Source organism: Pogona vitticeps, chromosome 6 (assembly GCF_051106095.1).
Source record: "Pogona vitticeps strain Pit_001003342236 chromosome 6, PviZW2.1, whole genome shotgun sequence".
Taxonomy (NCBI): Eukaryota; Metazoa; Chordata; class Lepidosauria; order Squamata; family Agamidae; genus Pogona; species Pogona vitticeps.
Genome location: NC_135788.1, coordinates 31,265,165 through 31,279,460, shown reverse-complemented (window position 1 = coordinate 31,279,460; position 14,296 = coordinate 31,265,165). Strand labels below are relative to the sequence as shown.

The 14,296-nt window shown below is 39.1% G+C and overlaps 1 protein-coding gene across 6 annotated transcripts in view; it reads right to left on the bottom strand.

The window, feature by feature from the left end:
- The window catches only part of BZW2 (basic leucine zipper and W2 domains 2), a 53,557-nt gene that overhangs the window by 13,847 nt on the left and 25,414 nt on the right, over positions 1-14,296 (bottom strand). For 5 of the 6 annotated variants that reach the window (XM_078377164.1, XM_078377165.1, XM_073003262.2 and 2 more), the window contains exons 6-10: positions 7,889-8,024; positions 6,327-6,436; positions 2,448-2,618; positions 1,176-1,322; positions 128-266 (exon numbers count right to left, since the gene is read on the bottom strand). In XM_078377164.1, coding sequence (XP_078233290.1) covers positions 128-266; positions 1,176-1,322; positions 2,448-2,618; positions 6,327-6,436; positions 7,889-8,024 — 703 coding nt within the window. Of the gene's footprint in view, positions 1-127; positions 267-1,175; positions 1,323-2,447; positions 2,619-6,326; positions 6,437-7,888; positions 8,025-13,010; positions 13,692-14,296 lie in introns of those variants that run through there. The other variant, XM_078377166.1, reaches the window with a different exon arrangement.

The following is a 14,296-nucleotide window of genomic DNA, read 5'->3' as shown; positions in this document are numbered from 1 at the left end:
CAGACCACATCATTAAGTATATGTCGTTATTAATTTAACCTTTTATATGTTATGTAAAATTGTGCTGGCCATTCATTTAATGAGAACATAATCATTCAAATAAAAGAAACAAGGTATGGACCGATACCTTTATAAAAGAGCACCACAATCTTCTGAAAGGCTTTCATAAAGTGGATGTTATCATAACAATATTCCTGAACCTTCTGGAGAAGGATCAACTCGGACTGGCCTTGGGTGCTGAAAACAGCCAGCAAAGGTGCATATTGCTAAAACAAGCAGAAGAGAAATTGTTTAGTTATTCAATAACTAATGGAAGAGATCGTTAGGGTAATCATTAGGATGGCAATCTGGAATTTTACTATATTTTCTGGTCAGTCTCAAATGTTGTCAGCTGGTTGAATTGGTGTGCAAGGAATATCAGAAGGGAGATATACAAATATGTAAACAAACAAGCAAGCAATAATTTTATTAAACTATTTCTTACATATCACATTCAAATTGGCCAGACAGTCTAGAGCAAATGGCTCTGGGAGCTTTGCTCTACAATGGTTGATTGTTTAGAGAGCTCTATGCCCTATGGATCCAAAAGGAATGGAACATACAGTGGTGCCTCGCAAAAAAAAAAAAACTCGCAAGACAAATCGTTTTGGCAATGGGGTTGATGACTTGCAAGACAAATGTTCCTATGGCCGTGCTTCGCAAGACGAATGTTTTCCGTTTTTTGTTCCTGCCTCATGTTTGCTGGTTTTTAAATGTTTTTCTATGATGTTTAAAAAGTTAAAGTTTTTTTAATTGAAAAATTTTAAATCATCTGCACAGTATGTATGGCTTTAAAGAGCACTTAATAAACCCTTTGCAAACCAAATTTGACTTTGTTCTGACTTTTTTTGCCCATAGGAACGCATTAATTAGATTTCAGTGCATTCCTATGGGAAAACGCGTTTCGCAAGATGAATTTTTCGCGAGACAACATTAACTGCAGAATGAATTAAATTTGTCTTGTGAGGCACCACTGTATTATCATGGAGATCGAGATTCTAATGCAGGCTTCACATTGGATACCCCTCCTGCACTTGATGGCTATGCACATGGAAGTTCACAAGCTGGACCCAAAGGGCACCTACATATCTCCCATCCAGTGTTTCTACTGTACAAGCATCCCTTCCCTTTCACACCTTCAGGTGCTTGAGTGCTTGTTCAGCAACTAGTTCTTCTTTCTTGTTCCATTCCACAGCATTCATTATGCAGGTCCACAGGAGTCCAATCACCGCTGGCTCTGGCAAATCGTTTCTCTTCATTTCTTCTTTCACATAAAGCACCATCTGCAAGGAGAGATTAACAGAAAAAGTTATATTAAAAGCACTGTCTTAAAAAGTACCTCCCGTCTGCTACAGATTCTTGCCAACAATATTTTTTTTCATGGTGTTAATATGAATGTAAGTGGCCTACAGAGAAAACGGAGAGTTGAGAGGAATATAAAAAGGAAGCACGGCATATTAAACTCTTGAGCTTTTGCTTTGGTTTGACAGTATATCTCCACAGCACATTCACATTGGAGGAAATAGCCAATAACACAGATTAAAAGCTGTTTGTTGTAGAGCTTTAAAAAGTAGTTTGCCCTATTACTGAAGAGTAATCTATTGATATTATAATAATACTGTACAAGCACTGTGTGTTACTGGTTCCATTACTGTTTTAATTTTTTTGGTCCCTTTGGGAAGAAAACCTTAGGATTCATATGGGAATGGCAGAAAACTTTTAAAATGTATGTCAAATTTGTCTTTTGAAAGGCCCTTTAATAATACATTTTTTTCAAAAAGTAACTAGAAGATACTCATTCTACTTACCAAGTACCTCTTTTCACTCATGAAATCATTTTTTAAATTTAGCTTTGTTCCTCCCTTGCCAACAAAGAGATAGCTTGTTACTTTTAACACACTGCTTGCAAGCTCATGGGAAATAGTCTACCTAGCCTGGCCTTCTGTTCAGACAGTGATCAAACAGGTCCCTATGGGGAGCCTGGAAACAGTACTTGAAAGCAACAGCATCATCTTACTTTTCCCCACAGTATCTACAGAGACACACACACACTGACAAAGGCAAATGATAGCTAGATGTGTCATGACTAATCGCCAGTGATTGTCTGAACCGTCATGAATTTGTCTAATCCCTTTCTAAAGCAATACAAGTGGATGATCATCACTACATTTCATCTTTCTCATGGATCTGGCATTTACGCAGTTCATTTTCATGCATAAAAATCCTTGTAAAAACCCAACCACACAAATTAATTGCAATGACCTACAGAACAATGTTTTTTTCATTATATAGCCATCCCAGTCTTAAGTGCGACATTTTGCATCTTTTACAAACATTTTGCGTGTCTTGTTTAAACTTTCCACTTTCTTTCTCATTTGAATAATAAGGGGAAAAATCACTTTCTCTACCTCTTTAATTGGACATTCCTGAGAAAGGCGCTCCTGGAGTTCTTTTTGTAACTCTTTCCGAGTCCCTAGTGATTGCTGGACTCGAAGGAAATCTGAAAGCTCTTTGAGGCCAGCATCAGTGAAATACTTGGCAAAATGCTCCACATTCTGTCGGTTGGGTGGAAACAGTTCCTGGAACGAAGAGAGTTGCTTATTGAAGAACAGACTGAAATAATTCTACAAAGATGTACATAACCTGGGATGAGATGGGGAAATACAAGAACGGGGAAGATGTCTTTCTAATGTGCCAAGAGACTGTAGCAGTGCATGGTTGCAAACCACCACTTTACTCCGGGAAGCAACAGCTGCCCTGGGCAGCACTTAGGGAGCCACTGCACAGAATCTAATTACCAAGGTAATTGCAGCTAATGACCAAGGTACCAGTTTTGTGGCTGGTCACAGAGCCAGGCAGCTTGCTAATTAGCTGCAATTTGCTGTTGTGACTTATATGATTGCGTGTACTCCAAAATAAAATCCCAATAGGATGCTGGCAACACTGAGTCTGTATGTGGAACTGGCCAAGCATAGCTACTAGCTGCTTAGGAGGCTCCAGAGATTGCACGTGACTTGTTAATTTTGCCTTAAGGACTCAAGTTTTCTAAAGCTATGGTCCTCAACCTTTTATGTTATATTCCACCCAGCACTTTGTCATCATACACACCACTAAGAAAGAAACAAAAAGCCATCCTCTTTAAGAATGGCCATTTATACATGAACAAGCATTCTGTTATTATAGTTATCATGTGTGGTAAGTTTGAGAGCAAGGCAAATGGGGGATTTGAGTAAACACCAAGTGCCCAGAATTACTACCAGCCTATGAAATAAACTGTGGCAAGTAGGTGACTATGAAATGGCACATCACACCTGTAGCAGATAGGGATGCAAGGACAATGTTCTTACTAACCACTGCCAAAACTCTGCTTCCTACCTAGACTACACCTGTATCTTACTGTCACGATTTAACATGGCCCCTGTTTGTTTCACCAAAAAAAAAGGAGCTCATGCTATGTGCCCCTCAGCTGCCACCAGTTGATTTCATCAACAATACCTATTATTAATAACCAATGTCCAGGCCATATGTCATTTTAAAAGAACCAAATAGAAATTGTTTATTGATATGGGTGTTGACAGAACAAGCAATGATGTTAAATCTTAAACAAACATTCTCCTTTATCCCTCTCAACCACCACTCTCCCGCCCAAACTCCGAAACTCTCTCTCAATCTCAACTCAACAAAGCCTGGCTCCCAGCACTGAAAAATACAGCCTGCAAAAGGACAATGAACTCTACCAGCCACAAGCACAGGTGATCACTGCACACAAACTAATGATACCCATCAATCACAGTGACAGATCATCTCTCCCCCTTATCACAACAATACACTCACAACAAAAAAACGGCTGATCACCATAATCACCCAATCTCCAAAAAGGACAAAAGCTGATCCCACAACTATAAATACTCAGCTATTCCACAAAACTGCACCAGAGAACAGATAGAGTTCTGACCCCTGTCCTCTGAAGATGCCAGCCACAGAGATTGGCAAAACGTTAGGAAGAACAACCTTCAGAACATGGCCAAAGAGCCCGAAAAACCTACAACAACCATCTCTCTCAATCTCTTCATCTCTCCCTCAAACTCCCTACCTATGTCTATCTAAACAACTCCTCCTCCTGCTAAGTCTCTTATACCTCATGACTCTGTCCCTCCAGCACTTCCACTGGTCTATGCAAATAGCATATGAAAATTCATGACCTGGGCGAATGCCACACCTACCAATAGCACATATTCCACTGGTTGGGAACCACAACTTTGAAGGGCCAAAAGAACTCGTGAAATTACATTAGGAGAAGCACCTAGTCCTAGCTAAGAGATACTTGGATATTTCCCAGTCTTGTGGCAAAACACACACGCACACCATCACCATCACCACCACCACCACCAACAACAACAACAACAACAACAACGCAGAACTGAGACGTGGCTCCCTATATATCACATGGCACCAAAAAGCTGAGAGAATACTATGAAGACTCTCTCTCTCTCTCTCTCTCTCTCTCTCTCTCTCTCTCTCTCTCTCTCTCTGTGTGTGTGTGTGTGTGTGTGTGTGTGTGTGTGTGTGTGTGTGTGTGTGTGTGTGTGTCAGTGAAATATATTACAGCAGACTTGGCTCAGACAATTATTTCAGGGCACCAGAAGATATGGATAGAGCTACAAGGGCAGGAGACTATTGAGTGGTAGCTCAATGGTAGAACATATACATTATCCATAGAGAAAGTTCCAGTTTTACTCTCCAGCATTTGACTGGACAAGAATGCTTCCTGGAATACTGGAAGAGCCACTACCAGTTACTGTAGACAATATAGAGCTAAGTGAATCAATAGTCTGATTTGGTAGAAAAGTGTGGCTCCATCAGGAATAACAAGGGTTTGATATTCAACTTCTGAAATATCTTCTGTAATAAAGTTGCATATGCAGAACATGAATTTGCTATAACTGAGAAACAAAACAAATCACACAGCTCAAAAACCACTTAAGCTGGCATAATTCAATTTGCATTGACAGTTAGTGCATTGTTCTATCTGTAGAGAGTCAGGTTTATTCAAGGACCCTCATCTCAGAAATATTTATAGTCATTTTCACAATCTTAGGCAAAAGCAGAGGCAAGGAAGAGGGGGGCTCATTGACTGCATGCCTCCCAGTGTCCAGAAGTCACTCTCCAGGGCTTCCCCAGATTCCCTGCACCCCCAATTCACCTCCCAAAATCAAACCTATGTCCCCAAGAATCCTGGATCTACCGTTTAAATGCAATTCATCCCCACCAGCCTATTCAGATTTTAAGTGACCAGTCAGCCAAATCTGTGTTTTTGAAAAGGTCTTTTAAGGCCTAACACAGGATTATCTGGCAAATATAAATAATGTCCATTACACGATAAATATAAATTACGCAGATGTTAAATCAGGCCTGGGGAAGGAAGGATTATACTTATATGGAGAACTGTGTTTTGAGGGGATTTTTTTCCTGAGTTATCAGGAAGATCAGGGGGTGGGGAGAGAGTTTAGCCCTCTAAGCTCCAAGAGAACACAACAAATGGGGTTCTGTACATCCATAGAGGAACATTTGACTTTTTGAACTAAACTGTTCTTGTGCTGCCTCAAGAACTCTCTCTGGCTGCTCTCTTGGTCCACTTTAGATGTATATTTAGAGCAGGATGGAAGAGGCATCATGAAAGAAGCTGGGTTCTCCTAGTAATTTCTGACTCCTTTTCCAAGCAGACTCCAAACAAGCTTAGCCACCTGAAAAGCTCACATTGGTCAAAAGGCAAGAACTGGACACAGAAAGCTTTCTAAAGTATTATGGGTCATCAAGGCAAAAGTCAAAATGTGTGGAAGAGTAGGACATGCTTATCTATTTCACAGCACTCATAGTAAACATCAGCAAAGTAAATCGTTAGAAAAACAGAGCAGTGTATTGATCCAGGAATGATGGCCTTTTCAGTCCTAACATCCCAGCTGTGGAATGCTCTCCCCAGAAGCAATGATGTTGCATCAACTTTATGATATCTTGAGTATCCAGTTAAAATGTATGGTTTATATTCTTTGGCTTTTTAATCTTAAACTCTTTTGGTTCTTTAAAAAACGCACTAATGTTCTTTTAAGCTACTGCTATATTTTGCTTCTTTTGTAGTTTTGAAATTTTAAAATAAACATCCAAGATAAACTCACATTATAGGATGATAATCGTAGTAATAATAACAATAGTTATTATACTAATTATAGGGAGTGTGAAAAATGGATGAAGGAGGAAGAAGAACAATGAAAGAAAAAAAAAATACTTACTAGCAACCTCTTGTCTAAGTTAGCTTTCCTTAAAGAGGAGGTAACTGAATTGGCATCTTTCTCTAGCATCCATGCTTTAAAAAGCTTGACAGCAAATGAGGCTGCAATGCCTGGAGGAAAATGAAAATAATAATGGGAGCATAAATATGCATCAGTCTAAAGTAGACATACTTGGAAGGATTTTTGGAAGAGTGGAGTTGGAAGCAACAAAATTAATCATACTGCATACGCAGATAAGTAAAAACTGTACATATGGCTTGAGTGCTCTATATATTATGGTTTCAGAGTTTCCAAATTACAGATCCTTGCTTCATACAATCCAAACTCATAATGTTGGAGGTGTACGCAAGACAGAAATCTGTTCTAGGGCAGAGAAGCAACACTAGCTGTGTTACTTTTGTATATAGAAGTTTTTAAAAAGGTAGGTTTCAGCATGAGCAACACCACATGAATCTAAAATGATTGTTCACACTTCATGCCAAGAGTTATGTCTGTCTTAAACCCTTGACAGTTGTATGGGACTAGAGCGGTATGGTAAGAACACTGGGCTGTTCACAGAACTTGATTTTTTTCTTCTGAATTAACTAAACATTTAGATGACTGCATATCTTAGTAGACCACAGACACAAGAAGCAAAATTAGGAGACAAATAATGAGAACTATGTGTCTTATTTGGACAAAGGCAGGATGCAAGCAGCTGGGTTACCATGGTTATCATCTGTTGATAACCACTAAAATGTACCTTATGGTGCCAGACCTTAAATCTTTTCTATAAAACAGGAGCACAAAAAAGCAACAAAAGCTACACTGAGATCAGAACCTTTTGTTTTGATCTTAAGCTGGAAGAGGTTTTCCATTTAGCTTTGAGTTGTGCCCCTATTTACACTGAGGTCCTTTGTACATAATCAGAAGTCTACAGGATGTCTCATTTCCAAGACAAATCAGGATAAGGGCAAATTTATTTATTTATTTATTTTATTTATATCCCGCCTATCTAGTCGATAGACCACTCTAGGCGGCTAGATTAATAATTTTAAAAATAATGTTCTTAAAAATCTATTAACTAGCTGTGATTCTGCATGATATCCAGAATGCTGAATTCAATCAAAATATCTGGGGGTCATGAAATGGCACAAAATGTATTTGCTGAGAGTGAGAGAGAGAGAGACAGAGAGAGAGAGAGGTCAACAGAGTCTATTTCAATATTCATGAGTAATCTTTACTCCATTTCCAGCACTGAAATTGTGATCAAAGTCAGTATAGTGGAACCTAACCTTCAAAACGGTGCCTATTCATGCCTGGTATCTATTTTGTACACCAGAAGGCTCCCATTCAGATCAAGGTCTGCTATGCATTCCACATCATCAAAATGAGTGGAGACAGGTCTATTGGGTCATCAGGCCATATGGATATCCTGGTCAGCTCAGTTCTCCCTTGAGCAAGAGAAAACCTGTCCAAAGAACAGGCCACTTAAGATCCTTCCTTTGTGTGGGAAGTCTGACCTTACAGAAAGGCACACAAAACTAGCAACACAAGGGGGGGGGGGGAGAGAGACAGATTACCTTCTTTGACAATGTTGTCAGTGAAAAGGCTTGTTAAAATAGTAGCAGGAAGTGTCCCGTTGGCTAGCAAAATTCCAGTGAGCATCGCCAACTTTGTCTGCTCTGTTTCAGAAAAGGCTTTAAGAAATAACAGGAGCTGTGAGGCAGGAAAGACATTTCATTAGTATATAAGCTGTTATTACACACATATCCCACACAGTGTCTGTGTTTGCACAGATTCATTAATGTTACTTACATTCCTATAAATATTATTCGCTACAGGTTTTTAAAACCTAGTCTGAGGATGCAACTTAATACAACACATTAAGTGAATAATATCCAGCTCTAAGATCTTTACTTTTTACTCACAAGGAAGCATGCAGGAACCTGATCTGGACAAGTTTACTATGTACAAACAAGGAAGCATTCAGCCAGGGGAACAACAGTAGGCCTCACATGTATACATGATACCAATGATGCATTGTCCAACTTTTAAAACTATTAGGCTTTCTTTAACCCGCTCGTTAAATTCAGCTACAGTGCAAAACTGCTTGACCTTGTCTGTGTCTCACCCATAATATTTGCCAGTTTTTAAATAATTTTAAAAGACACCTTCACATTAATTTTACCACTAGGTAATATAACCACAAACACAGGTTTGTGTATAAATAGAAATAATTTCTCCACAAATTTCCTCAACTGTGCCACTATTCTAACACCTATCATACAAACAAAGTTCTTACCTTCATTCAAGTTTCCACATAAAATACTCACTAATGTACAAACCACATTAGCAAGGGGGGAAATTACCACTAAATATTAAGCACGTCCTGTCAAACAGCACTGACTACATAAAAAAGGCTGTAAAATTATAGCTGACACAACCCCTGAATGGTCTGGATGAAAGAAAATTCATTTAGCTTTTTAGCGGGCCAATTACCTAGAAACCTGAATATTTAGGTTTCAGACAACCTCTGAAAATATATCATCTCAAGCGTCATTTTCATCTTTGTTTACACTAACTGCAACTCACAACGCAGTATAAAATAGGTTTGAAAAAAAATTAATGTATACCAGGAACATTCTCATTTATCACAGAGAAAGGGCTTTAAACAGATACAGATTATTGATTTAATCGACATCAAAGACATGATATTAGTTTTAGGAAAGGCTTTTGGTTTGCATGGGGAAATGAAGCAATGTTGTCAGTTTTCAAGGGTAAGAACAGCACCCATCAAGAGAATACCAGCGATTTAGGTATCTGGCTGCACTGCCAGAGGTTGGGAGTTCACCCACTGTCCATGCTTGACAGGGGCTAGACTCCATAGGTCCCTTCCAGCTCTCCAGTTCTAAAATGATGATGATGATGATATGTAGTTAGACATAGATAAGATTTATATTTACTGATTTGTCTTTCTCTATCTGAACAAATTACCTATAGATCAGGAGTAGGCAACACACAGCTGGTTTGGTACACATCTATATATTTATTATTTATTTAAAATATTTTTACTCCACCTTTCTCCTAAAAAAAAAAAAGGATCCATCAGCAGGAGACTGCCCACCTTTGCTATTGATCTTAGTACAAACTCTCCCTCTACAATTTACTGAAAGGAGAGACAAACACCACACCTTATCTTCATAATTTATTAAGAGATAGAACACAAGGTACAGTAGTTAGAATATTATGCAATTTAATACAATACACTTAATACCAGGCGTACCCTATTCTTCCTCACAGATACCACAGCCAATAAACTTCTACCCTCCAAAGATCTTAAGAGCATTTCTTGGTTTCCTTAAAGAGAAGCTAAGGATGGGCATCTGTGATCCTCTGGATGTTTTCAACCTACAGCTCCCCAAAACCTTAGCTAGCATAGTGATCTCCAGTCCAAAAACCAACAAACCAACAAAGAAAAAACCATCCTACCTGAAGGGTCAGTTTCCTGCTTCAGTGTATGTGAAAAGCTGTTGTTCACCAGTATAAGAAAAGGAAAATGGTATACCTTGAAATGTGTTGCCTCAGGGACAAGATCTCTCTCTACCACCCTGACACCTGTCTCCTTAGGCAGAAATTGATTTCTGAAAGAGAAGCTATGCATACGAGGTTGTGAGTTCCTCCTATGTGCGTTCCTCTGTGGACAGTCAATACATTCTGAGGGGATCTCTTAATAAACCTTTTGGCCTCACTCCAGATAGAATTTGTCATGGTTTGTTTTTGTTTTGTTTTGGTGAGGGGGCTTGAGCAGGGAAGAACACTCAGTGTAAACAACATCTGAGTTTCTGGCATCAGAACACACTCAGATGGCAGAAAGTGAGGAGGAATTAAGGAACCTTGTAATGAGGGTGAAAGAGGAGAGTGCAAATAACGGTCTGAAGCTCAACATCAGAAAAACTCAGATCATGGCCACTGGTCCCATCACCTCCTGGCAAATAGAAGGGGAAGATATAGAGGCAATGACAGGTTTTACTTTCTTGGGCTCTATGATCACTGCAGATGGTGACAGCAGCCACAAAATTAAAAGACGCCTGCTTCTTGGGAGGAAAGCGATGACAAACCTCGACAGCATTTTAAAAAGCAGAGACATCACCTTGCCAACAAAAGTCTGAATAGTCAAAGCTATGGTTTTTCCTGTAGTGATGTACGGAAGTGAGAGCTGGACCATAAAAATGCTGACCGCCAAAGAATTGATGCTTTTGAATTGTGGTGCTGGAGGAGGCTCTTGAGAATCCCCTGGACTGCAAGGAGAACAAACCTATCAGTTCTAAAGGAAATCAACCCTGAGTGCTCACTGGAAGTACAGATCCTGAAGCTGAGGCTCCAATATTTTGGCCATCTCATGAGAAGAGAAGACTCCCTGGAAAAGACTCTGATGTTGGGGAAGAGCGAAGGCAAGAGGAGAAGGGGACAACAGAGGACGAGATGGTTGGACAGTGTCTGCGAAGCAACCAACAGGAATTTGACCCAACTCTGGGAGGCAGTGGAAGACAGGAGGGCCTGGCGTGCTCTGGTCCATGGGGTCACAAAAAGTTGGACATGACTAAACGACTAAACAACAAGAACACACAATTCCAAGAGAACTAGATTTCAAAGTGTAGATTGCAGACCGGCCAAAACTATTAATATAGTTTCCAATATGCATGTTGCTTGTGGGATATCTTGCTGTGAAAATACACAAGCTATTTCTGAAGCTTATGTAATACATAGCATATAATCATTAATAATAAACAAGATATTCAACTTACAAGTGCCAGGCACAAAAACAGGAACTCTCAATTCCTACACCTGGTTGCTGAGCCATATTATTTTTGAGTACACATTCAAATACAAATATGAAGCACACACATACTTCCTAAAGATTCTTGTTTGATTTAGTCTTTGTGTAGGATACAGCACTTGACAGAGGCCAAGGATCTTGCATTCATACATGCTTCAAGGATGCCTAGCACAATGTAAACAACATCTGAGTTTCTGGCATCAGGCCACTTTATGATGCATTTATATATACTTTGGGAATCATTTTTCTATGTTCAAAAAGCATTATTTGTTGCTTACTCAACTGTTAAGTCCGGCTTGAATTAGCTTCTGGGGGAAAATTCCAAGCCTAATTAACCTACTTAGAAACTACCCAAAATGAACATGGCATTCAGCTTCACCATTGCTATTATCACTCCAAATGTGCACAACAAACTGCTTTCGAAGCAATTTGCTTTCTATAACTATTTCAGTTTTGATTACCAGTTTCACACGGGAAGGCCTTCTTTTAAAAAACCTTCTGTATATAAATGAAGGATTTGTGCTTCTGTATCCAGGATTCAAAATGCCAAGAAATAGTCCAATATCCATGCACAATTTGATGCCCATGTTGCCAGTGGGAAAAAGGATGCCAAGCTTTACATAGCAAAGGGCAGCCTGAATGTTGGCAACACCAATGACAGCAGTCAAGATAGTCTACAGGAAACCTTCTTGTACTCACCACCATTCACAAAGTGACACCAAGCAAGGGAAGATCCCAGAAGCTGACTCTTTTTATCGTTAACCATTTCTCAGTCAAACACAACACAATTTGTTTTTTGAAAAGTGTGAATATCAGGCCATTTCCGAGCATTCTGAATCATGGGCCAAGAGAAACACAACAGCTTTGTGCTTTTGTAATACAGAAATACTCTGAAAATGCCTTACAAAATTGTATGCTAATTCCCTGGAAATACATGGCAAAGTCTCTCCCTTTCTCGAAGACTGTCAGGTCATTACTTTCTTTAAAGCAAACCCCCCCTTTTTTTAACTCCTTCCATAATAACTGTGAATTGTTAGTAACTTGTAATTCTCCCTTGCCTCTACATACACTGTATTGTCTCCCTGGCAAGCCTGTTCCACACTTAGCTTATAACAAAGTCATTGTTTCACTCTTTCAAAAGGCCTTTTTTTGAGGAACGTTATAGCCTAGATTCTTTCCAAATTTAAAAAGAAAGAAAGAAAGAAAGAAAGAAAGAAAGAAAGAAAGAAAGAAAGAAAGAAAGAAAGAAAGAAAGAAAGAAAGAAAGAAAGAAAGAAAGAAAGAAAGAAAGAAAGAAAGAAAGAAAGAAAGAAAGAAAGAAAGAAAAAGAAAGAAAAGAAAAGAAAAAAGAAAAGAAAAGAAAAGAAAAAAGAAAAAAGAGAAAGAGACACCGACCATTCTCTTTCAAATTAAACAAGATCAGGCTTTTCAATTTATATGAGCTATTTTAAATCTGAGGATATCCGGATCCCTTATTTCTGCATGGAAAGGGAAGAGGTTTACATTTAAAAAATCATAGCTTGAAAACCCATCCCTTAAACTTCCCCATATCTGACAAACAGCAAGAGCCAACTGTCTGCTATGTCTGTGCCAAATTTGGGGTTGCTCTGAAGTGCAGTTTCAAAGTTATGAGCTTTTGTTTGGGCTGCCCCCATTTTTAGAATTGCCTTGTAGAACGTTGATTTGCTCTGCTGCACAGCAGCATAGCTGCACTACTTTATAGCTATAATACTGAACTCTCAGCTCTTGGGCGCCAATTTGTCTGCCATTAGACAATCACTGGGATAACTACATGTGCTGTATGGACAGAGCTTGGCTTTTAGAAAACCACCATCTCCCTTCTCAGTCCCTGATCAAACTCTCACCTTTTGCAGCAGAAGTTTTAAGATGTTGAATGTTCACAGCAGCACATCTAATGGTCCATTTCCTCTAAATGAGTAGTTCACTGTCACTGTACATTTGCTTCGCATGAGAAGTCTACTTGGGCTTCAATGTAACTTTTATTAGAAGCACACATGTCTCATTGGCAACTTTCTTTCCCAAGAGATAGAGAAGAAATCTGCTCAGTTCTTAATAGAGTGGCTACTAAAGTGAAGATTTTGAATCATATCATTATTCCATCTAAAAAGGTAAAGGTTCCCCTTGACATTTTCAGTCCACTCGTGTCCAACTTTAGGGGGTGGTCCTCATCTAGTTTTCAAGCCATAGAGCCAGCGCTTGTCCGAAGACAGTTTCCGTTGCCACGTGGCCAGCGTGACTAGGGAATGACGTTTTACCTTCCCACCGAGATGGTACCTATTTATCTACTCGCATTTGCATGCTTTCAAACTGCTAGGTTGGCGAGGAGCTGGGACAAAGCAACAGGAGCTCACTCCGTCACGTGGATTCGATCTTATGACTGCTGGTCTTCTGACCCTGCAGCACAGGCTTCTGCGGTTTAGCCCACAGCGCCACCACATCCCTGGGATTATTCCGTCTAGTTTAGGACTATTTACATTCACTAGCAGCTGGTCTTTAACATTTCAGCCGCCCCGAGTAGACATAGTCTAGAGGGGCGGGGTATAAATTAAATAAATAAATAAATAAATAAATAAATAAATAAATAAATAAATAAATAAATAAATAAATAAATAAATAAATAAATAAATAAATAAATAAATAAATATTTCACTGCTATATCTGGAAATTCTTGGGACTAAACACAAGAGCTTCCATAAGCAAAGCATACACACTATCAAATGAAAGAACACACGGAAGTCTTTAGGTAATCCTTCTACAGCAAATCTGAGAAAAAGAATGGAACTTGGTAAATCAACACTATGAAGTCCCACTGATTCAATCTGTCTTCTCTAGTTGGGATTCACAACTGAATTTATCCCTGCAATTTAAGTGTTTTATTCTGTCATGAGCTATCAGAGGCAATTGCCTACTTCCCCAGGTGTAGCAATTATAAATACCCAATGAGCTAACCTAAAGAAATAGAGAAAAAGAAGCAAGCATTTAAACAGATTTGAAATGCATGGTACTCCAGATTACAATTCCCATTACTTCTAGCTGGGACTGATGGAAAATGCAGTCCAGCAAGCTTGGGCAGAGCAACATATTTCTTAAATGCATGTTCAGAAGAGCAGTTCCACCTAGCCCACATTAT